Source organism: Bombus pascuorum, chromosome 4, assembly GCF_905332965.1.
Source record: "Bombus pascuorum chromosome 4, iyBomPasc1.1, whole genome shotgun sequence".
NCBI lineage: Eukaryota > Metazoa > Arthropoda > Insecta > Hymenoptera > Apidae > Bombus > Bombus pascuorum.
Window position 1 is genome coordinate 7,768,325 of NC_083491.1, and position 25,244 is coordinate 7,793,568.

The window sequence follows — 25,244 nt, forward strand, 5'->3', positions numbered from 1 at the left end:
TCGTCTATCGCCTTCACAGGATAATCACCTTGAACCGAAGTATAGTGTTTGGACGGGTGGATTTTAGGGATCGTCCTTCAACATGAATTACTGCAATATGTCGACATATAGGCTTCTCATGCTAATTTGGTACTCGCGACTTTTAAAATAGCAGAGGGGGAAGAGCGGTGTTTCAGATTTTGTTTCGAAGTTTCGTGAACGTTGCAGTTCGCTGGTTCGAGTTTGAAACAGCTTCAAGTCTATCCTGACTGAAACCCGAAGATCAAATGATCTGATTTTATTGTAACATCAAATTGAAACTGAATTATGTCATATGTTTAATTATATCCATGTTATATATATATATATATATATATATATATATATATATATATATATATAGGCGAGTGAAGTTATTGCAAACAATCTAGAAACAATCCTTGCTCAAGAAGTAACCAGAAATCTTACGATTCTTCCTAAGAAAACAAAAATCAATTAAGACGCGACAAGATCTCGAACGTCTCAACAAATCATCCTAAAAGGTGACATCTTACAACCATCTTCTCACCAGTTCTCTTGCACTTCCTTTCATGTCGCTCCCAATAATAGAATGAACCATCTATTCTTCTCTCTATCGAACAAGAAAAATATCAACGACCCATTGAAGAAGCGTCAACTAACCAAACTCTCTGATAAACTTACAGGTCGAGCAGGCACGGATTATCCAGTGCTTGGCAAAGTTCCCTACACGAATTTCTACTGCGACGACCAGCCATACCCAGGCTTCTTCGCGGACGTGGAAACGAGATGCCAAGCGTGGCATTACTGCGACATAGATGGCCGTCAGGCGACTTTTCTTTGCCCAAATGGTACACAATTCAGTCAAGCAGTGTTCGTCTGCGATTGGTGGTTCAACGTCAGATGTGAACTCAGTCCCAAGTTGTACGCCATCAACAGTCGTCTTTATGGCAGACCCACGGAGAGTCCAACGAGACCACATAGACTCATCACTAAGGAGCTTCTTGAAAATATCTTCGTTAGGCGGAAATGAAGCTGAGAAGCGGAGGCTGCGTTCTCGTTCATTGCCGACGCGACTGATCGGTCGCATCATCGATTCGTCTGGCAAAAAGGAAAGAAGAGGCTGCTCCAAGGTTTTGTTTCATTGACGGAGAACCTGTCTGGATGGACTTGTATTTTCTTGGCAGATAAGATGATCGTGTCGACCGTTTTGCGAATAGTTGGAACTGGAGAGAAGTGGATACACAGAAATGCCTTGTTAGTTGATTGGGGTTTGACGTCACATCTGGCCAGTTAACCAGAATAACAGTGTTACAAGAAACCCTAAGAATGATAGGATTTCTTTAGAATCTTTTTAGAAGATGCACGAATTCGTACGTGTGCCTCTGTTATCCCAAATATAGTCGAACGTAACTTGGAAACGCGTCATTCTTACAATGAGTATGTGCAATCGTTTCTTTCTATTCAGTATAAATTCAAAAAACTGTCGAAGAAGGAACAGTAGGACGCGATACGGGGTCAAATAATATATTTCGTCGCTTCGTTAGTTGATACTGTCCAGTTTTCACATCGAAGTTAATTAGTTGTATGTAGTTCTATGTGTTCATAGAGCTAAAATAAAATGTATCAATAAGTGCACGTTCTTTTACACTTTCATACAGATAGAGCACACGAATTTTCGTTATTAATTGACGATCCTTTGTCACATGTACAAGTCGGGTCATGTAGCGTCACTCTTCTAATTATAACAAGGCAGTCCTGTATTTCTTTTCGATCTACCTATGTAACATTGTATGAGTGAATGACGGTGAATGTTAGCGTAGAATATCGATATAGCAATCGCGAATGTCATTAATATAGAGACGAATAGTCGAAGTAAGATTAAAAAGGATACGATAGAATTTGTTCGAAGTGCCACTAGGTTGGTTTATAGGATAAGCTGTTCGATGAAGATTGAGGCGGAGTTTGTTTAACAAGTAGAGGAAACGATGGATAGTTTAAGTGCCACGAATTCGACAGGACATACCGAGGTGTCTGATTTCGATTTTGGTCCTGTTTCGTAGGATGATAGCACGCAGATTCACGTTTTAATATATGAATTATTAAGCGAAATCATTTGATAGTTTTCAAGTTATAAATTAAATCCGTGATATGTGTTATTAATGATAATATAGTAACATATGTAATATTCAACGAATTATAATGGAATTATTTCGTACCATTTAGTTAGAACAAAATTTCAAACTCCTAGTACACCTGGACATAAAGTCGTATTATTCGAATAAAAATCATAATTACTTAGAATTATGGTTACATCGATTGTTCTCAACGCGTTCAGATAAATGAAGTTTTATCGACAAAGATATCTGAAATAATAAGCGAAAAAAGAAAACTAATAAAGACATTTCATATGTTACACAAAAAGTCGATGAAATTACTTCACTGTAGTAATTAAGCTACTCAATAGTCAAGTAATTGCTATCCGTAGTAACGAAGATTTGCAAGCTACCATCCTAGAATAGTATACGAGATTTTAAACGACACCCTAGATAAGAGCATATTACAAGTTGTGAAACACGCAAATCAGTCGATCAGTAAAATCGTTCGCTTCGGAAATCTGTTTAGTTACTTCGATCTAATGGATTATCTTCAACAATAGGAACGATCCTTTGAGTGACGTGCACGCAAACTCTATGTCATTGGTACAAAAACTGGTATCCATTTAAAAAACGCTGACGACATAAAACCAGACGTACGCGCTCAGACAGTTGCTGTTCCTGTTCCTCAAACTCAAGAAATCCATCGTCGAGCACTCCACCTTTCCAAAACTCGAATATCTTCACATGCAAACGCAATCACATTCCTAACTACCCGCACCGTTCCATTGCTTCTGTACAAATTTACTCGAACAATCTGAAGACAGACAAACCGTAGCTCCAATCGCATCATTCTTATTGGACTAAATTCCATCGGAGTCGATGTACTCGACTCGAGACAAAATCAAAACGTACTCCAGTCGTAAATATAAACGACGAAAGACGAAAAGAATTAAAGAAAGAAAGGCTCGATGAGCACCGCTGCGTCAGTAAAAGCGAAGAGTCTTGAAGAAGGACGACCGCTCGCGATCTTTCTTCCCTTCCACTAACTCGACGCGGAAGAAGACGGCGCTTCAATCCTCGGTGCGGTTCTTAATCGTTGATGAGATCGCATTTGGGACGAGGTACATCCCTCCTTCGTCCTCTCTACGTCGTGAAAATAAAGAGCGATGCCAGTGCACTAGTCGATCTTTACGGCGGAGGTAGTCGAGTTTTCCCCGGCCAGGTAATAATACGCGAGACGAGCTCACCTGTACGGGGATTCAACGAACGGCGTTGTTCGATCCATCTTGGATCGAGACTCCCCGCGATACTTCGCATCGTAAACAGACAACTTCGTTATACACGTGTGCTTAAGCCGTGGATAGGCTCTGAGATGTTCTTTGATTGGCAACGGATGACGAAACTTTCACGATTTGGAATTTTTAACTTGACAACTTGGTACAGACGAGTTAAATAGTCGGTGAAATTGTCGATTTTCATGGACGCATTAGCGGCTCGATTTAGGAATTTCTTATCATTTTACGCGTTTCACCGTTTCTGTTGATCTTAGAGTTTGGAAACATCATCGCTCCGGATGTATAGTAATTGTTTTTCTATATTTCTCGAGATTATATTCACTTCCCTTCGTTTGTAGTTTAAAATGAACATATTAATGAAATTTTTGCATTACTCCTAATTAATTCCCGACAAATGGCTATCCGTTCCAAACGATATTGGCTAGCATATAATAAAATCATATGAAATAAAATTGCCGCAAGTATATGGAACTTGCTTTTCATATTTTTTTCAATTACACTCTCTTCGCTTTATTTGCAGTGTAAAATAAATGTATCGATGAAATTTTTATATTATTTCTAACTAGTCGACAAATGGCTATCTGTTCCAAACGATATTCGCTAGCGCATAATAAAATCATAATTACGTATTGTAGGATTTCAACATATAGACACGAAAGTTTCCATCTGTTAATCACCAGCGACCGTAATGGCGGTGAATCTGTTAAATCCCACAAAGAACGTCAGGCTATATCGAACTGTTTCCCCGGAGTTGTGAACTCCGTCGAATCCATGGTGATTATTCGCTTAAACAACGAACCACGCGCGCGCATCCATTCGATCAGCTTATGTCTTACAATCGCGCGCGGCTACTGCGTAATTGCATCGCGTTCGCCCCAAGGCCTGACGCTTCGCTTAGCAACGAACCAATTGACGATCGGTCATACGTGCAACAATTGCGATTACACGTGGAACGATCGCGATTATACGCGCGATAATGGACCCGGGAAATTGTTGTGCCACGGCAAACAACTCGACGCGGCTCTGCGTCATCGTGAAAACGCTACCGAACAAGCAAACACAGGGCTGCGATATGGTCAAAGGGGATGGTTTTCACAGTGGTATTTTTTGATCCTCTTGTTTTTCCACTCTTCCTCGATTGATTCATAGTCACTTTTCCGGGGAATCGACTTTGCTTTAGAAAAGTTATGCTTCCTTTTCTATGAACTTTTCGATTTATAATGATTATTAAGTAACGCAGGTTATTGACAAATTGAGAAAGGTAGTTTTTACGAAGGTTTGTTTCTTGATCCTCTTTCGCTCGATCTCTGGCGATATTTTAGTCAATGAGTTTGCAGGAAAAATTATAGTTCCAAAAGTGTTCTATTTTACGAAAGAATTGTCGAGTTGTACAAGTCTCAATAAATGATCGAAGAGACCAAGTTTCATGGAGCTCTGTCTTCTGATCGTCTACGTTCGTCGAATTTGCAAGAATGATAGTTCTTCTTGTGTTAGTTTCTGGGGTCTATAATATTGGACGTTTTAACAATTCTCTAATAACTGTAAATTCACCTGTAAATGTTCTGACATTGCAAACGAAAATTATGAATAAAGGTGTACTCATAATAAATTTTCCTAATAAATAATTCTTCGATATATTCCACACGATATCGTCTGATTTCTAAAAGGTTCATTATCAATACAAAATATTGTACCAAAATTAACGAACTTCCAAAAATTACAGTTAATTACTTTGGCTTCTCAGTGCTTCGCTCTTCCACGATGAATTAACCGAATTAATCAAAGTTGGAAAAGAAAAAAAAGAAGAAGAAAGAAAATAGGATATGTCATTACGAGACAAACAGTTAATTTATGATGATTGTCAGTCTATCGTCGATCATGACGTTTCATCGTCGATGCACTTAAATCACAATAGGCTACTGATAGACGGCGGAACGAATGAGAAAAAAAGAGAGAAAAGGAACAAAGGCGAAGCAACATTGTTCGCGCGGCGGTATGGCCAAAAGTCAACGCTTTCAAGAATCGATATCCGCTAATAGAATTGTGCACGCACCGTGAACCGAACGAAATACGACAACAGCAAGTTTGCTGGCAATTAATAATAACGTGTCGTTCGTTTGTGTCCACGGTTTGTCTCCTGAAAACCATCGTCGCGCATTTCTCGTTTCATTGACTGCGTCGTTTCGACTGCTATCGATCGTTCTTGCGTCTGGCTCATTGTAATAGTGGGACGATATTAACGATCATGCTGATCTCTCTTTTAAGACAGACGATGATCATGACGAAATAGTTTATTTATGAAAAGTTCGAACTTATTTGCGAAGAAAGAAAGGTCAGTTTGTATCTGTATGTACGGTGACACGCACATACGCATAGGGAAAATTCTCGTGCGAATTTCAGCTTACATTGATTTGCATTTATTGTACGAAATAAAGATTTTGAAAAAAAGATTCGTTACACTGTTACAATGAAAAGGGAAGAAAACAGCAACGAGCAGATTGCAGAGTTTTATGCAAATTCGTACTTTTATAAAGCTAAATGATTAGTCAAATTATCTGAACCTGAGTGAAAATTTATTTCAACCACTGAATATTATATTACGTACTGTACTTTCGATATTTTGTATATTTTTGCATTATGTACATTTTTCTAGTTCTAAAGTTTCTATAGTCAAATGCATAAAAATCCGCAGTCTGGTAATGAGTTTATAAAAATTAAATTCCGATTAAACATCGACGAATAATTGACTAGAAACGATCGAGCAGGTACATTTATCTACTTAACCTTCTTTTCCTACCACTAACTAATACCAATAACTGAATCAAACCTAACGCAGCGAACCATGAATGAAATCATGAAAAATTATTATCAATCTGAATATTTTTTATAAAAAAGCAACACAGAAACGAATATGTAGATATAAAACTGGAAGGCAGAGATTGCCGTATAACACATTATCAGGTTATTACTTAAATCGAATTTATTTTTCGATAAAATCGGGGCATTATTGAAATGGCTGCTAAAGCTGCAAGTACGTATTAATGTATAGTTCTTTTTTTGATAGATCTTTCATGATTTTTATAATTAAAAAAAATTGAGAGGAGAAAAGCATATTCTTTTTTATTGTGACATTGCGTGCACCACCCAATGAAAAAATATTTTCTGTGTACATAATATAAATACGATTTAGTCGAACTGATAAGTAGCCATGCGACAAGGACTGTGTATACCGTGCTATATAGTTAAGCGAACGAATCATCGCGACTGTAACGAAATAATCTGACAGGAAATGTAAACATAATTAAGAATTCTGGAAATAAACTGTATGCGTGAGCATGATTAGCGTATTATATTTTCCAGGTGTCCTAATCGAATATTGAGATGGAAGAATCGAGTTTATATTATGATTTTTCGCAAACGAGATCCCGTTTTAGCGAAATTAATTATCCATCGAACAACTTCTTAACAGACACATTGTACGTCTTTTGCTTTTCTTGTTTTAATACCACAAACATTTTGTCTCTTTTGTTTTGTTCTAACTTTGAGGATACCAATAATGTTCTCATGAGAATGCTTCCTTTGGCCAAATTGTATTTTAAATTATTTTTCGCATTTTGTATTTTAAATTTTATTGTGGTCAAACAACTAGAAATAACAAAATCAGCAACGATAATTAATACCCTTTATCGTAGACCAAATTACACTTTGTAGTTCGATAAAATTAGCCACGTTACACTAAATAATTCATTTTAATTCAAACGTATACACGTGTATTTAGGGTGCAAGTACTCCTAAGCATAAATGCTACGAGTGTTAGGAAAGAAGAAGGAAAAAAAGGTCCCAGCGAGTAACGAGTGACACGAATTGCAAGACACGTTCTTCCGAATTAGACAAACCTGATTAAGATACGCGTCCTTATTTTCCTCACATGGCTGGAAACCTTTGATGTAAGCGACGTATGATCAACTCATCGAACTCTCCCGTTTTAATTTATGGCGTAGCCGCGAGTCTGGGCACGTATCGCTTTCGACGTGTTTCGAATGATCTTTCATTATGGTACGAGCGACAAATTACCGTATACTTGATTACACTTTTCGTGTTACGCATTTAATCAAACTTTTACTCTTGTCGTTATCCTCTGACGTTATTCTTTTGCATTTTAAGATTTCTCATTCCTAAAGAAATGTACATTGCGTCACGAAAATATTCGAACACATATCTTGTACATAGATATAAATTTCTTGTTGTAATATTTTATTCCATGTCTATTAGTATTTATAATATTTCATCCAATACGTATTAATATTTATAATATTCTATTTAACGTCTTAACAATTTATACATATATGTTCTATTAAGTACTCGTCGAAGAGAATTTTTAAATTATAATAACAATGATGATTATGGAATTATTCTATTTCTGAAAAATTAAGGTATAAACTGAAAAATTAGTTTCATTTTTCATATATTTGTACGATCTACGCAAGACATACGTTTTTCAAGAATTCTGCTCAAATTGAAGCTTAGAGATTCACGACGTTCGCTTTACTGTCTCAAATAAGAATAAAGAACGGTGGTGTTTGAAGAAAAATTATTCAGATTACACGTGTTTGTAATTAAAAAGAAACACAACGACTACAATCGCAATTAAAATCGTAACGATTGGGATTAAAAATTGTGAGAATTGCAATTAGAATATCAGAAAATACCGGTCTGTGTTGCTCCGGTGATATTGATCGCTACTTTTCTGGAAGAATGCAACGTCCCAACGATAAAAAAGCCGAAAATTGTTTGTATCGATTCCTGCCAACAATTCTGCCGGCCGGTTACCAACGCGACGGAACTCGGTACTTTAATATAATGGAACGATAGACCTTACGCGAAATTAAAGTGAATTAGTTTCAAAAGTTCTCGATGAAATGTATCTTTAATGAGAGAGAAAGAGATGCGGAGCTAGAGAAGAGGGGGATGACCGCCCTTTAGTAGCCATTCGCTAATGAGGAACGGTTAACGAAGAAAATTGCTGAATAATTAAAAGTTGCTTTTGTTGAAAATTGCGCGATTCCCCCGGTTGGCACGCGCCATCCTGGAAAAAAATAACGAACGTCCATTAAACTCGTGAAATCTGTCTTTCTCCTAACGCTAGAATTTTATCTTCTCCATCGCCTTTCGATACACCAGCGAAGAAAACTGATCACAAAGAACGAATAAAGGATTCGAACTTTAAAAAAGAAAGGTGGTGAAGACAGACAAGGTAAAGTAAGGAATGAACAAACGAAGTTTGAACCTCTGCTTCTTATTGTTCTTAATTCAGAGAACGAGCTAAATACTGACTGTGAAAAATTAACAGAGAAATATTCTGCCAGTGTAGAATTTCCAGCGAAGGGAGTAATAAAATCAGAAAATTAACGAAATTTCACCCATTAGAATGCGAAGGTTTATGTAAATTGAAATTGTTATCAAACGTATCTGGAGAAGCGTTTTGACATTATTAACAATATTTGAGATTCTCAAGATTAAGATTTCCAGATTCCAAGCGATCAAATATTAAAATAATTGTAAATATTGAAAATAATATTAACGATAATATCGATCGTCTGAATGCCCCTTGAAGAAATAGAACCTAAGCAGAGATTTGTTTCGTTCGAGTGTCATAGCACATTTTGTATATCTTTTTGTATTATATGCATTCTGTATTTTTGCAGTTTCAAGTTTTTCATAAACGTATAAAAATCGAGAAAAAGAAAAATTGGTTCCAGTGAGAGAATATTTGAAAAGAGACTTAAGTCTTCAACGCGTTTAAAATGAAGCAGAGTGCGAGACGCGCGAATTATTGGGCGGTTCGCAGCTTCCGGCTCATTTGACAATCCGAATAGCCGGAAATTCGAGGGGATGGAACAGCAGGGGATGGACCGTGCAATCGCGCGCGTAGTGTCCCTCGATTTTTAATAATTTTCCTGTTACTTTGACGTCGTTTCATCGATCGACCACTTTTTGCTGCTAATTAAATACATGGATGCGCTGGACGCGTTGAAATTATGCTGATTCGAATCGCGAAAATTCGCCAACGAGTATACGGAACATATTATTTACCATCGAGATAAATATCCCACATTTCCACTCCGTGTCAAACGCAACCGGGGCTGAAATAAAACTGACTCTTTGTAGTTTCATTTCCGAGAATTCAACGAAGACGACGCGTTCCATTGCGCCGGACTATCTACGCTCGCGTATTATAGCGATATATTTTGCTGTTATATTTTTTGTTCCGTTGTTTGTCTAGTGTTTTTAATTATTTCTGTGACGGTTGATCAAGCGGTTATTGTACATTTTCGATGACAGAACAGCAATCATGATCAGCGACAAGATATATTCTTATTAATATAAGAACTACTAGTATTTATACGATGAAAACAACATACGTGTTGCACCTCCTTCACCTATTATCAATTCTACTAAAAATTGCCTGTAATTTAAAATTCATAATTCGCGTCAAATATCAACAGAAGATTTTCTGAGACCCTTGAATTCTCAGAATGTATATAACTTCCTCTCTTTAAAAATTATATTTAAAAGACGCGTTATCACCAATAATATCCAAGGAAACTCGTCTTTACAACTCTCAAACGATTCCTATCACAGTGATTCATCGTCACGATACATTAATAATTATGTAAACCAAGCTTAGCTTTCGTTACGCCGATGCAAGGGACAAAATTCCCAAGAAAGTCATCCCGATTTCCAAGCGATCGTAAAGTATCTACGATTGGGGTAGCTCAGGTGCGTGTAGAAGTGCGATTGGTCCATGAGGCCAACCGATCTGCCAATATTATGCGCACACAAATACCAGAATCGTTTATCCAAAATGGTCATAAAATCAGAGCAGTAGCACACAGCGAGGAACGACGATTGTCGCAGATTTAGCGGACGTGGATTGGCGAAACTGTCGAGCGCGAGAGGGCAGAGGGTTGGCCTAAGAATCCATCAACGAAACTGGTAATCAGGTGGGGTTCGCACGAGCCACTTTCAAGAATCCAATCTCGTCTGGCATTTTTACCCTAGCCAGCCCCGTTGATATGCTTCGCTCGTTTTCATTTCCGTCGTTTCTGTTTCCATTTGCGCACGCGTGAATCTCTTTTGTTTCATGACAATTGTAAGAAGATCGTAGATAAATAGGCTCGCGGATTATGGAAGAATATTCGCGGATGTAGCTTGCAACGACTTTCGAATGATTAAATATTTAGCCCGACACTCTGTCTCTTGTTCTATGTGGATTCATCAACCGGTTTAGCGTTTGTTACAGCCTCAGGGCTCATAGATCACGAGTCTGAAGGTCCCATGTGGCGTTAATTAATATTTTCATTACGAGATATATTTTTTAATCAGTATCATCAGTTTGAAGATTGTATACGGTGTCGTTTGATACTTTCACGTATAGCTCAAGATCTCTTACTGTGACACTGTCTTTGAAGCTTAGAAAATAATTGTACGCTAAAGGAATATTGTTCCTGTTTGAGAAAAATAATTCTCTGTTCTTCGTTCTGCACAAAACTCGACTCTTCTAACCGCTCTTGGCTTCTGTTCGATCCAACGCTGCTCCACCAAGACCCAAGCAATGATCAACTCACACAAACCACCTCCTTCGTCCCCGTTTCTGACCATCCTATGATACGAACCTAACCTCATCAAACCAAGACAATAAAGTAGCATCGACTCGTCCCGAAAGAGAGCTAAAGAAGGAAAGTACGAAGGAAGAGAAGTAAAAGAGAGGCGATCCTGTCTCCAGGATCCGCAGGAGGGTTCCATTCGGTCGTTCCATGCGCGAGTGGTTTTTCCAGAGGCGGGGGAGAGCGTAAAGTCTGAAATTGTGGAAAGCGGCGAGCGAAAGGGGGTGAGCGTCAAAAAACGCTGAGGGTCGAATACCAGGACGTGGATCCAGGATGCAGCGGGCGCGCCTTTAATTGCAGGACTCGCGGCACTTTTAAAGCCGGATGCAAATGGCTCATAAAACTCGCTGGCTCCGACAGGCCGGCTCATTTACGAGCGCGGAAAGTTTTTAGGTTCGGCAGGCTGGCGTGCACGCCGAACGAGAGGGCCTGTTTTATCGGTCTACGAGAGTTCGAAAGTAATTCTCTTTAGTTGTCGGTGAGACCGGCAGACTGCGATGCCGGCCTTAACTTTCTCGAGCAGAACAGGCGCGAAAGACACTCCGGTGTCCTTCTTGGCTTCGTTACCGATTGTATAGTTGGGCCAGAAGATCGTGATCGTGCCAATACGCAGCTACCGACCGACGCGCACGAAAGAAATCCGCGGAGTGGATGACTTGTATCATCAGGTTTTTCTTCTCCTTTATGGTGTTTCTCTGTTGTTTAGAATAGAATTCTCCAATCTTTCTCGAGCTCCTTATAGCAGCTAATTGTATGGAATATGTAATGTTTCGCGTATATGAAAAATATTTTTAATAAGATAAAGAAACTACAGATATTAAAAATATGGAAAGTATTTACACATACTATTATCTTCCACGATGATTTGGTGAAATTCTGTATTTCATTTTCATAGTATCACATTTTGGTAAATAGTCTTATGAAAGTATGTACATACTACAAAATGATACGGAAAACTCTATACTTGTAGGTAAATTAATTTATATGTAAATACTTTTACATATATGTAATTTTAATTCAATGTTGGAGCTAAAAATCTACAATAAAAATCACATGCAGTGCTGTGTGACCTATTTTATGATACGACTCACACATTGGCTATCTAGGATTTTAAATGATGTTGAGAGCCATCGAATATACGAATTTATTACTCTTCTTCTTTTTCCTCGTTATGAAAATAGAAATTTAGTCACTTATGCTAGTATTACTATGTCGATTACAGTTACATGAGAATAGCTATGTATTTGTATTTGGAATGAATTAATACAATTTGTAGCGAATTAAAACTTTGAGAATTTAACTAGTCGAACCAGGCTTCTTTCTCTTTGTCAGGTTTTCCTTAATTTCTCGAACTTCGTCTCTTAGCCCTAATTAGCTACCTCGATGACTGAAGATTTCGATCTCTTCTTAGACACAGACAAATTTATCGTCGACGAGATCCTTGCTTATAAATTGAATTTTTGAAGTTCCGGGTTTGAGATAAGATCAATAGATACAAAACTTTCCCGATTAAACCAATAAAAACTTCGATTGTCGAACGCGTTAATTTTTCCTACTGTTTATGATCGTTCGGAAGAATAAAGTAACAGCCATTTTTTCCCAATGATATTGTATAGCCGTATCGATCGTGTTATTTATCTACAAAAGTTGAATGTTCATTTTCGAATGAAACACGAATGAATTTCAAGCGTTCCATTTCCGTTTTATGTTTATCACAATATTTAAATGTATAATAAACACGACATCGCATAATCTACTATTTTAATATCCGAATCTGCCAGTAAAATTTTACTTTGTTATTCTGACATTTAAAAAGAGTAGAAGAAACAACGAAGACATATATTTCAAACGATATATAGTTACTCTATATTTTAATAAAAACGTCTGAAAATGCAATTGCAAATTACACTTATTCCACTTTTCTATAACGATTTACAAAATGCAAAATTTCAATTACTCTGTTTCTCTACGAAAGACAGACAATTTTCATTAAACGCGACCAGAATCAGGACATAAGAAAGCAGAAACCTGTATACCACGTGTATAAATCAGAATATAAGAAACCAGAAAATTTCTACGGACCTACCACGTACAAAGCTGGTCGCTAATAGGATGATCATTACAATCAACTCACTTCAACTCGTCAGCTCCACTTTCCACTGGCTCCACCATGCAACGCAACACTCAAGAGTCGTCTTCGAGGCGAAGAATACTCTAACAAGCGTTGGTCGAATCACGAAGATGCATTAAACAGTCACTGACCTCCGCATAAACAACTCGTGCACTAGACTCGTTGTAGTTGGAAGCAACAATATAGACATCAGACTTTCCACTTCGGTACCAGTTAAAGCAATAATTCATAGTCTCACTTAATTTACATTTTACATATTCTGATGTGATAATTTCAAAAGTCGAATGAAGTTTCCTAATACTCATAAGTATACCCATCTTATAATTCAAGAAGGATTTACTACATACTAGTCTGCTGTTAGTTTAAATAATGAGCCATATCTTCTTAACATCATAATTCATATTGAAACAAATATGTCCAACAACTGTATCCTGTTCACCACGTATAAGTTGATTGTAATATATTTTACGCATTGTTATTATTTGTTACTAGTTTTATGAGCACACTTCTCTTAATCAAGATCGATATTTTAATACAACACCAAGCTACCAAGCATACCCACTATTCGATAATTTAATATTATACATTTTACTATACATAATATTTAGCTCACTATATATACCCTCTGATTGCAAAAGAACGTTGAATTACTTAACTAGAATTCTAAAATGAAGCGAAGTCTAATAAGTCTACACCTCCAAGACGTCAACCAACACAGCAGATTATAAAAAATGTTCAACTATACAATAACAGCTTTAGATTCCAAGATACAGTTTGCCCCTACTTCGCTTGTATCAATACTAGTACTTATAAATAAATAATACCTTAGACTACGACCTACTATGTACCAATCCTAAATAAACCTTAGCCTAATACAACTCCAAGACGTCAACCAGCACGTTATATAATATACTTGCACTACCAGATTATAAAAAATATTCAACTATTCAATAACAACTTTAGATTGCAAGATACAGTTTGCCTACTTCACTTGTACCAATACTAATAATTATAAATAAATAATACCTTAGACTACGACCTACTATATACCAATCTTAAACGAAGCTCAACCTAATACAACTGCAAGACATCGATCACGGCCATTATATCTTAAATATTCAATACTTTCTACACTTAGAACATTTTCTTCAATTATCCGTAACTCGAATATCGATATCCATATAAAATACGTGCGTTTTACTCAGTTCGATGTATACGTTCACCCCCTGAAGCGTTGTATTTGTGAATCAACCTATACAGTACTTGACTTCTACTGTAAACCTGGGCCACAACACTCAGCTCGCCAGAAGGAAGGAAGGATCCGTTCATCCGCTGACTGGGGTTGTTCGGAGGGAAGTGGCCTGGGTAGAGGGTTGGAATAATCCACGGCGTTATTTTATTCGTGGCTGTGGTGCAGTCGATGCAGAAAGTTTTCATAAACGTTGCTCGTGGTCACCACTCGTTTCCTCTCTCTTCCTCTCGCCATCTATCCGCGTGCATCCTCTGTCCTCTTCTGCTTGCTGGTCCAGCTGGTTCAACCCTCTCCGTCTGTTACTCGCTACGAACGCTCGCAACATGCAGCAGACAACGGTTAATCAATGGGCTTCAAGCGCAGGCTCGTATCCCGGGATCTTTCCTGATGGACAGCGGCAACAGCACCGGTAACAACGCCGGGATGCTAGTCTCGCGCGGTGAGAGCGACGAGGATGGGCAGATCGGTTGGACGAAACGGTGGGAGCAAGATAGACTGGGCCTGGTTGGGTGAAAAAGGGGTGGAGAAAGGTGGGATGGTACAGAGAGCCGCGGGCACGTAAAACTAGCGAACAATTTAAACTCCCCTTTCAAGTCGTGACTTTGTTTATGCGAACGAAAATAATTCGCTGGCGAGCAGAGCTATCTCTCTCTATCTTTTTCCCACGGGGCTGTATTCCGTGCTTTTCCATTTTTCGCGGCTTCGGTCATCACGGAAGGATAAAAAGGCGTGCTCGCGGCTGGCTAGCTCTGGTGTCGATTGGGTGCTTCGAGGTAAGAACGCGTTTGATTTGTAGGTTTTGCGAGTGGAGGGTGCATATATGGTTTTGATGCGGGTTTCGTTGAGCTTGGTGGATTTTTGTGCAGCGAATAGCAGAGAATGTAGTTACGGGAAATAATTGAATATCTAAAATATTGTGGACAGAAACAGTGAATTTCATTAATATGGAATAACGAAGCTTGGAGAAATTATTACGTGAGAAAATATTGAAGAAATTCTCGATATGAAAATCGAATTTCCAGGCGACAATTTTAATAAGCAATGCAGCCCAAACTGGGCGAATTATTCCAAGCTACCCTCTTCCTCTGTTTTAAAATTCAGCTATCAAATTAGAGAAACAAGGAAACATGATATTAAAAAAGCAATCGTACAGCCGAAGAACTTTCCAATATAAAACTGAGCCACAACGTTGAAAATTTCGACAGGGGTTGATTTCACAGTATAAACTAACCAAAAACGATAATCGTAAATTCCTTTGTTCGATGCTCCAACGAACCAAAAGTAGCAAGCTAAAAGTCGAGGAATTAATATCAGGAATTAATAGCTAAGAAAAAATAAATATGAGAGGGAAAAAGTGTTCGCGAGAAAGAGGGAGATCCAGGGACGATTGTTTTGAGTGAAGCACGGCAGGCAGACATGGGGTGACGCAAGGGAAAACGCAGATAATGGCGGCGTAACGTGGTTGGTATGAGCCCTTGTCGACTAAATAATGAAAACTTCGCTCGTACACTCCCGCTTAAAAGTGTTGGCACACCTACGTTCGACGAAGCTTTCCATATTTGGCGTACATCATAAATTTGAAATTGTATGCAATTTTTAATAAAATTGTTTGGCAAAGTATCGAGTTAAATGCGTTGTTATAACGTATTGTTGGAAAAGTGAATTGAACAAAGACGTGACTGGAGGTAGATTTTTTGTCATTCGTAACTTCACGACACTTTCGTTCACAAATTTTTCCTCTTTCCCGATAATCAACTTTTTCGAATAATTTTTACGGGTGTACAAAGTTCGTGAAAACTATCTAACTTTTTCGTAAAGATTACGATAAATAATAAAAAAGAAACAAGTATGACAAAGTATGATAATCACGATATCATTATCGAAGCCAACGATTCATCGATAACTTTTTTTAAATTTGATAAAACGAATATAACTGTTTTATACATTTTTGTTGCAAAGGGTTGATTATGGTTCGTGTGTGGGTGAAAGTCTAAATGCATAGCACGAGAAAGAAAAAACCGTGGGTCGTAACGATTTCGTAACGAGGAAATGCTCGAATTAATATGAGTTTACACGCTAATACATCACGAATGACAGTTCACTGGAATTAACAGGTTTGTGTGCCGAGTTTGTGCGCCAACACAGGCCAGTAAAAGTGATCGTTACGTGGTTGAGGATACAATTTTCTGTTGGTGGATCGTTAACAGTATTTAACCGCTTATTATGCCACATTGCCACATGTTGGTTACGTCACTGTGTTTCCAATGCAATTTTGGATTAATCGAAATGCCTTTGTTCAAAGATATCTGAAGAATTTGATGATACTAGTATATTCGTTATTAAGTGATTTTTACGCGTAAAGTAATGTTTCGTTAGCGTGCAAAGTATTTTACAGTTGAAGGATTTATTTCTTGAAACATGCTTCCAAACGTTAATTATATTAATTGTAGTTATTAAGCGTGAAGTGTTACGTAAGCGTTACTTAAGGAATGAAATAACGAAATTAAAGTGATATATGTTGTATAAGAATTTTTAGTAAACTTTGACTTATTAGCTGCGTAAATTAATTCGTTGTCCGTTTCGATAAAATTCAAATTTCATTTATGAAACATCTAAGATTAATCGTACTATCGTTCTTTTATAGAATTTCTTAGGAATTATTATGTTGTTCCATAATGAAAAAGAATAATAGCGAAAAGGAGAGTCTATTTTCGACTCGTTGTTAGACTTTGCTGCCTTTAGACTCACCAGGCTGATATTGGAGGAAAAGAGTTCGTGTCTTACCTGAAACAAACAAAAAAGAAAAATAAGATCGTTAGAAACGGAAACGTACGAAAGAAAGTAAAAAAGCAGAAGAACTTGCCAAATTAAACGAAAGTAAAACGTAGCACAGAGAATGAAAATAATATAAAAAGCGTAAACGTAACATTAAATCTACAATCTATTCAACATATCCAAAATATTCACTTAACAAAGGACAGAGACAAACAAAAAATCGACTGTTCGTAGAAACAAAAAATAGAAGGACAAAGAAATATAGAAACGTAAATCAAATTAAAACACGACGTAGACGACAATAAATAAGAATAATAAAAGACAAAATTATAAAACATCGGAAGAAACATTATGGAACGGAACTTCTAAAAATGCTAACAAAGCCGTGAAAAGGAAGAAATATAATGAAAACAGCAATGGATAAATCATTCGATCACGACAAACTACAACCATCCGATTCACCCCTGTAGCTTCTCAACTTCAACTTCGCCGCGCAAATATCAGCTCTTGCCTGTTGCACACGAGTCCACAACCCCACGCACAAAGCCTATTCCAGCAGCCTAAACGCGGCTCTATTTTCCGAGTTGCACATCTCCCTGTCGTGCAACCAGTTGTTGCACGCTTGCCAAAAGGTGCGGATGATCGACAGGATTTCGAGGAGGGCGGAACAGAGACAAACGGCAAAGGGTTGCGCAGGGTGAGTGAGAAAAACACGGATACAACGAAAGGGCTGTGGAGGTTGTACGAGTACACAGAGGGAAGGGGAGAGGTCGCCTGGAGCTCCTTCGATATTTATTTTTTTCCACCCATATATTTTTCTCCTTTCTTTTTTTTTTTTTTTTTTTTTTTTTTATTTCCAATGAACTTTCTCTCCAATCCCCGTCGAACTCGTATTCTCTTTCCTTTTTTCGCCCATTTCGCTCGGTTTTTTAATTCGTCCGATATTTCCTGGCTCGTTCGCATGTTAATTTTCGGCAACCAATGACGCGGTAGGCCCGCGGGCAACAGACGTCGATAATATTTCGCGGCGACCGGCGCAACGCGGCTGAAAATTTCTCGATTCAACGAACTCGCTATACCCTCTCTTCCCTACGGTGGTCGAAGGATCTAGCCGATCGATGACCATCGATGGATAAAATCGCAATATTCGAGGTAGGTAAATATGCAATTCGTCTTCAAAAGAAAATTACGTACTATCGCGCGAAGGAAAACGATGATCATGAGCGATATATGCGCAGTAACTTGGTGATTAATAATATCAGGTGTCCGTTTTACAATTCTAAATTATAATTAAATTAATAAGTTAAATAGCGTGTAATTTATATAAATTTACTTCTAGGAAGTTTGTTACTGTCATGATTTATCAATTTTTCGCTAATAATAGAAGTGTGATAGGAATTTCGGAATTTTAAATTTCGGAAGTGTCGATAGCAAAGTTAGAACACAGAAAGTTATAGAACGATACAGTTAAGATTATTTCTCATTTACTTTTCGTTTTCGCTTCAGTGGAAAAAGGAAGACAAAGAAAGTATTATAGATTGCATAAAAGATATCGAAGAAATTTCAATGAATCTAAAGATATTTTTTATGTCGTAGTATCGATACCTTGTTTAATTGTCCTTTTAAACTACTTTTATTAAATTGTTATTTCACGAAGATTCGTTTAGATCTATACGGTAAGAAAATATACATATTTTTTAAAAGAATAAAGACACGTTGAGATTCGTATATCTCGTATTATAGCGCATGATTATTCACGCTATATCAATTACACGTATTACATCTTAATACGTTACGTTGCATTAATCACACAATCTATATACGTGAATTAATTGATATTAATATATTCGTTAATTGAAATAAAACTTCTTTCACAAACGCGTTAAAAATTCTCCATAAGAAAGATTCCAGTTGAGCATTGAAACATCAAAAGAATTTCACATTAACGAACTCTGTTTCCACTTCAACACTAGGAACGAGTACTATCTTCGTAAAAAGAAAAAAAAATTGAGAGCACGTAGAATGTTGAACTCGTTAAGAAACGTAGATGTATTACCTGTTTCTACGACCGATTAATGACTCCATGATCAATCAAAAGCCCGTTAATTCGAACGTAATACAGAGGCTGGTTTCTCCTGTTTCACGTGGTTCGTTTCGAATGCTCGAGAAAACACGTAAACTGGTCCCTCGAATGAGGGTCATTTTTATTTTCTCTCGAATATGGCTCTTCGTGGACTCGGTTGAGACTTTCACGCAAATCGTAAAAGGCAAGGCCGAGGATTAATCAGGGATTGTATCGATTTCGATGGTAACTTAGTCGTCGATAGGGCGATATTTTCCTTATTTCATCAAATTTAACTTGGTTAAGTCGTATATTTGCATATTTCGTTTCTCAATTCTGTTGAAAAATCGTATTTAAAATGCTAAATTGAAGTATTTGTGTTGTCAGTTACGTGTACGTTGTAATAAATTGTTCGAGAGATTGTGGAAATTAAGCAGACAAGAAATTCCTTTAAATTATTTATCGTATTTAGTAGCTTCTATAGTGATAAATTAAAAATAATAAATAAAATTAAGCTACGTACTATATTTATCATATTCTAAGTGGAATTTCTTAAAAAGTGAAACACTAACTTATTAGCTTGGAAAATCATGAAAAGTTACAAAAATATTACGATCATTTACAATATGAGAGAAAAACAAATAGAAACGAACGTCCTCGATACGGAGATTTCGACGCCCGACCGCACGCCGGAAGTGAATCTCTGCTACCAGGCGTTTGAGTCCCCCATCTAATGCTTGTCGCAATAACTTACAGCTCGAAAGTTTCGCAATCGTTGAATTTGATTTGTAGCATCGTTAAAGTACTAGCAAGGAAATAAAATATGTTTGAAATACGGAGCCAAGGAAGTCAAGAAAATATTTCATCAGTTATATCATTATATTAAATAAAATTCTAAATCACATGTACGTGTTATCTCTGAATTTTGTATTTCAAAGATATACAAATTTTTGGCGTGCCTTTTTATTTAAATAAAATTTTTTTACCAATATCAATGTTTTCTTACTTTATTTATTATTTCTCATTACTATTTACTTTATTTCTCAACTTCTTGAAATAACAATTCCCACGAAATATGACCATTAAGATATGAAATATTAAAATATTAGGACACGACCATTAAAAATGTAATTACGCTACATGGAATTTGTTATTAAAAATACATAATAACAAGCAACCGTAAATTTGCGACAGGAATCGCTTCGAAAACAATCGATACGCTATGTCAATGACCATGGTGGAAGATTTATGAGTGAAAAGAATAGGAAACGACCTCGATGGAGGAGACTCACATTTTCGAATCCTCCAGTATCTCGCGGAGAAAGCCTGACGACTTGGATTTGACATTGACCGATATTAACCTGTTCTTTCGTGACACGAATTCGACGTCCGTGTCCTCAACCATTCATCGAGTATTGTCGGAACTAATCCGCGGTGAAAGCGTCTGATAACGCGTTCGACGTCGTCTCCTAATTTATGTGAAAACGGATCGTTCAATACCGTATCACGCGTTGAGAATTATGACAGGCGGCTTAATGTGATTTACAAAGTTGTAGCACGCATGTTCGACGGTATAGACACTCGGAGATGGAAGATTGAAAAGCAAAAGAGACACATCGATGATCGTCAAATGCTACCGCTTAACAAACTACTTGTAAAGAGTGGAAAGAATGCTTACATAAATGGACAGTGACGAATGAGTCGGTGAAGATTTGACCGATTACTTTGGAGAAGACATTTAACGTGTGTATGTGCTGGCTATTGTGCAATTTATATTTCTTCACGTATCGTAATAATTCATGTTGTTATACACGAGGCGAGTACGTAAATAGGAAAGGTTTTTGTATTAAATGAAACTTAATTTAGTTAAAAAATGTGTAAGTCGTTCGATGTTTATAGCGATCTAAAGTACAGAGAATGTATTTTAAAGTCTTAAATTGCAGGAAAAAGTACAAATAGAATTTTTCATAATACGATTAATCCACCTTACCAGTGAACATTTCCTTATTTATACATTCACCATTCTCCAAGTATCTAACTTTCACTTCCTATTAGGTGTAACTTGGTATATACGTATTGATACATAATAAATTGCCATGTGACGTCTATTTATTACCCTTATTTTCTTTCTTAAAGGAAGCATCCAAAACCTTGCCGATTTGAAATTTTCAGCAGTATCTGTACAAATTTTCGCTGTTAATACTTCCGAGTTCGAATACTTCCGTCAGCCACTGTATATATAATACCAGTTACACGACGTGGTATGTAAGATCGATCACAAAGTACTGTTATAATTATGCGAGCGACGTAACTTTGGACCAGGGAAACTCTAGAAATCGATAACCAGGGGCATGGAGTAACAATTAACGGCCGCATCGATGCACGAACAGGACAGAGAAGCAGTAACACAGAGCACGAACAGAAGAGGAGGAGTGATCGAGCGAAGAGACAGCAATGCGATTGACTATCCTTTGGCGAGCAGACGATCCAACGATCCAGCGATCCAGAACAGGCTGCTTCTCTGTCTGCCCTCAGTTCGTGTACGCGGAGCATACAAACGCAAAGGTTTCCAGTCCGTTTTCCACTCAGCACACGTACACTCCTATTAGGTCCATTTTTTTACGATTTTCTGAGTTTCGCGTGAATCCCTCGGATATGAAATTCATATCATTGAGAATATAATTAAAAAAATGTAGAATCTCGATGGAGAATCGCTTTATATACCAAGTATTATAAAAAGCATTATACTTGGATTTTTTCCAATTATACGCATTTTTTCCTATTATACGCATTTCGTACAATTTTATGCTTTCGAGCTTCTTACAAATTCGCAGTGCAGTTATCTTATTTTCTGCAAAGGATCCAACATTTTTGGATAAGACTGTATGCGCATATACATAGTGTACAACTTTCTGTGTGTGTATCGCTGAATCTTAGAGCACATAGCGTCGATGCGAGGGTGGAACACGGTGGTAACACGTCCAATGGAATCAAAGGAGCACGTGTTTCACGGGAACACGGAAACAACTCGAATCGCGTTCGTGGCCGTCTAAACGCGATTACGTCAGCGACTGACTATCGTTGCTACGTTTTTTCCACGTTCTTGTTTTTCACAGTAGTTTGAGTAGATCTTGTCTTTCCTTTTTCAAGATTGTTATACGGAGTGACCGATTTTTTAAATTTTTGAAACCGAATGCAACGTGGATTTTACGTGAAAGTATATGTACTACTTTAACATTTAAGGCTTTCAACATTTATTTTACTGCTTTAATATCTATTATTAATATAATAGTAAATAACTTTTTTAGGAGGTTTAGTATATTGAATATGGAGTTTGGTTCTTGAGACTTTATGAAACTAAATTTGAGATCTTTGCGGATTAGGAAGTTCGTGAAAAGTTTTTGTAAGTTCATAGATAAACAGTACAATATGGTTTCAAATGTGCTATTGCATTGGACGTCCAAGTAATTGTTTAATTATTAAAATATTATTTAATGGAAGAGAAACAATTTACGATTTTTATAAAAAAGTTCCGAAGTTTGAAGAAAGATTTCGTTTTATTTTATCATAGTTTATTGTTTCTTTGTCTGTTTTGAGGAGAGACTTGGGTCATTTATTTTGCAGGATTTTAAATCTTTATGGGATGAATTTTTGAAATATGGGCTTGCATCTATGATATGAATTTCGCAGAGGTAAATGATATAATACAATTTTAAATAAAACGAGTAAATATTGCTTTATGCTGTTGATGAAACAGTTGCCGGATTACCGAAGTATCCATTCCAAAAAAAATATTGTAGCTTTTTAATGTACGACACCAATGATTCACAACATTCTGTTTGAATGGATGAACTCGTGCTGAGACGACCTTGCGGGAACATATTTTTAAGGGTATTTCTATGAAAAATGGAATTTCACGTGAAAATGCTTTATCCTACAATCCGAATTTATATTCCTTGAAGCAAGTAATCCTTTTTCCATTATATCACTATTTTTAGGTCGTTCCAAGCTTAACAAAAGAGAACGTAAAAATGTAGATTATCTGAAAATATGTCCGACCAATCGATACTTTTTATATGCACAAATTTTTCATAATCGTAACATAAACCTCGTGCAACTATTTTTTATTACAAGACAATACTTTCAACTATGCTTAATTAACGTATAATAAATTATATCTCGATGAAAACCTCCATCCCTCGTCTTACAGTATCAAATCGTGTTAAATAAAGATAAATAGTATTTTCTTTTAGCGTTCATTTCGACACTACGTTTGAACTTTTGAATCCTATTTTTGTTATTTTACAAACAAATGAGCATGTGCGTGGTGGGGCTAAGACAAAAGATATGAGGCTAAGACAAAAGACAAGGGGTTGCTAAGGGACATAAACGAATTAACAGGAGTATGAGTTGAGAAGCCAGAGAGTGCGGATTGCGTTGTCGAGATAGTGTTGCTAGCGTTGTTGAGAGAGAGTTGAAACCGCGGTAACAAGAGTTACTAATTAATTATCTAGTTGTCTTAATTATAATACGTTCATGTTGAATAACCATCGTTTCCTGTTTAATCAACATCTGTTTAACCCATTTATTATTAATAAACTAACTACAATAGTTCACGATACTACACATCTAATAAATATAATTTCGATTATAGAATTTGTTCCATAAATAAGAAAGAATAAACCCAGAATTTGAATTATACCGATGCGTACAGCTTTCCCGCGCAAGTTTCATATTTTACTCGTCGCTAGCTCCAGCGTTAAATAAAAATCTAGCCCTTAATCGATTAATACAACCGTTCAAACAGACGTCGTTTGACTAAATTGACACACGGTGCATTCACAATGCACGCCTAAAGGGATCGTTTCGACGCGAGTTTCCGCGCCACTGGCTTAGTCTGTAAACGATACAAATACAGACCGGTTGTCACGCGAGATATTAATTTTCCGTGCGTTTTCGATTGTCTCCGTGCGTGCACGCGAAACGACCGGGTTAAAAAAATAAAAAAAAAATAAAAAAAAAAAAAGGAAAGAAACAGTCGTGAAATCCGGGAAAAGATAAGGTCGGTTTCACACGAAGGTACGCGTATCGCGATACACGTGTGGCGGCACTCGACAGCAAAATACCACCACTCGACACTAACTAGTGTCGGACGACGGCAGCGCACTGGTTAGCGTCTTAGGTTACGAACGTTCGGGACTTGGGTTCAAATCCCAGCAACTGAAGTCCAATTTTTCTTTCACGATCTAAAAATAACAAGAAAATTGCAGCAGTACCCCAGCAGTGACACCGGCGACCCCGCAGCAGAATCTGTCTCACTCTATACATTAGCAGTAGCGCACTACTACAAATAAATAATATACCACCTCACACGTATCGCGATACCTGTATCGCAAGCATATCCCTTGAATGTCTATTTGTCTTAACGTTTCGACTGTCGCCTCTGTATGAAAAGTAGTATAGTAGGAAAGACGATAAGTAGGATAAAGTAGTATGAAAATATAGTTGCCTACGATTCACGAAAATCGTCATGTGAACGCTTCCATCGGTGTACATGTACATTCAGTAGCTCCGTGTGAAACCGGTCTAAGGGTAAAACGAACGACGAAAAATCAAAAGAAAAAAAGAGCCATGCACTGGTCGCGTATACGCAGAGAAAGAGAATATTTGTAGCGGTTTCATCGGTTAGGAAAAAACGCAGGAATTACCAGAATTTTCGGAAGCGAAAACGCGTTATACACGGCTGTCAAAACCACAGTGCCGCCAATTTTCGCAAAAAGTGCGGCGTTTTGAAACTCCCGTTAATCGTCACATTATTAAGCATTAAATTATCAACGTTTAGCGTCTCGACGCTCACGTTATAATCAGGCTATGGTTACTTAGGCTTATGGTAGATTTGTAAATATGGTTATCGTGTTTTGACAAATTGTCGTTCAGATGAACGAAATACCAGAAGACAGAATACT

The 25,244-nt window shown here is 37.2% G+C and overlaps 2 protein-coding genes across 3 annotated transcripts in view; one reads left to right on the plus strand and one right to left on the minus strand.

Moving 5' to 3' along the window:
• Window positions 1–1,966, plus strand: part of LOC132906586 (uncharacterized) — a 111,060-nt gene extending 109,094 nt beyond the window's left edge. Inside the window, exon 3 of the mRNA XM_060958913.1 lies at window positions 684–1,966. Within this exon, the coding sequence (XP_060814896.1) occupies window positions 684–1,030 (347 nt within the window). The 3' untranslated portion in view covers window positions 1,031–1,966. The remainder of the gene's footprint in view (window positions 1–683) is intronic.
• Window positions 1–25,244, minus strand: part of LOC132906569 (RING finger protein 17) — a 309,846-nt gene that overhangs the window by 122,064 nt on the left and 162,538 nt on the right. The gene's annotated exons all lie outside the window — the stretch shown is intronic.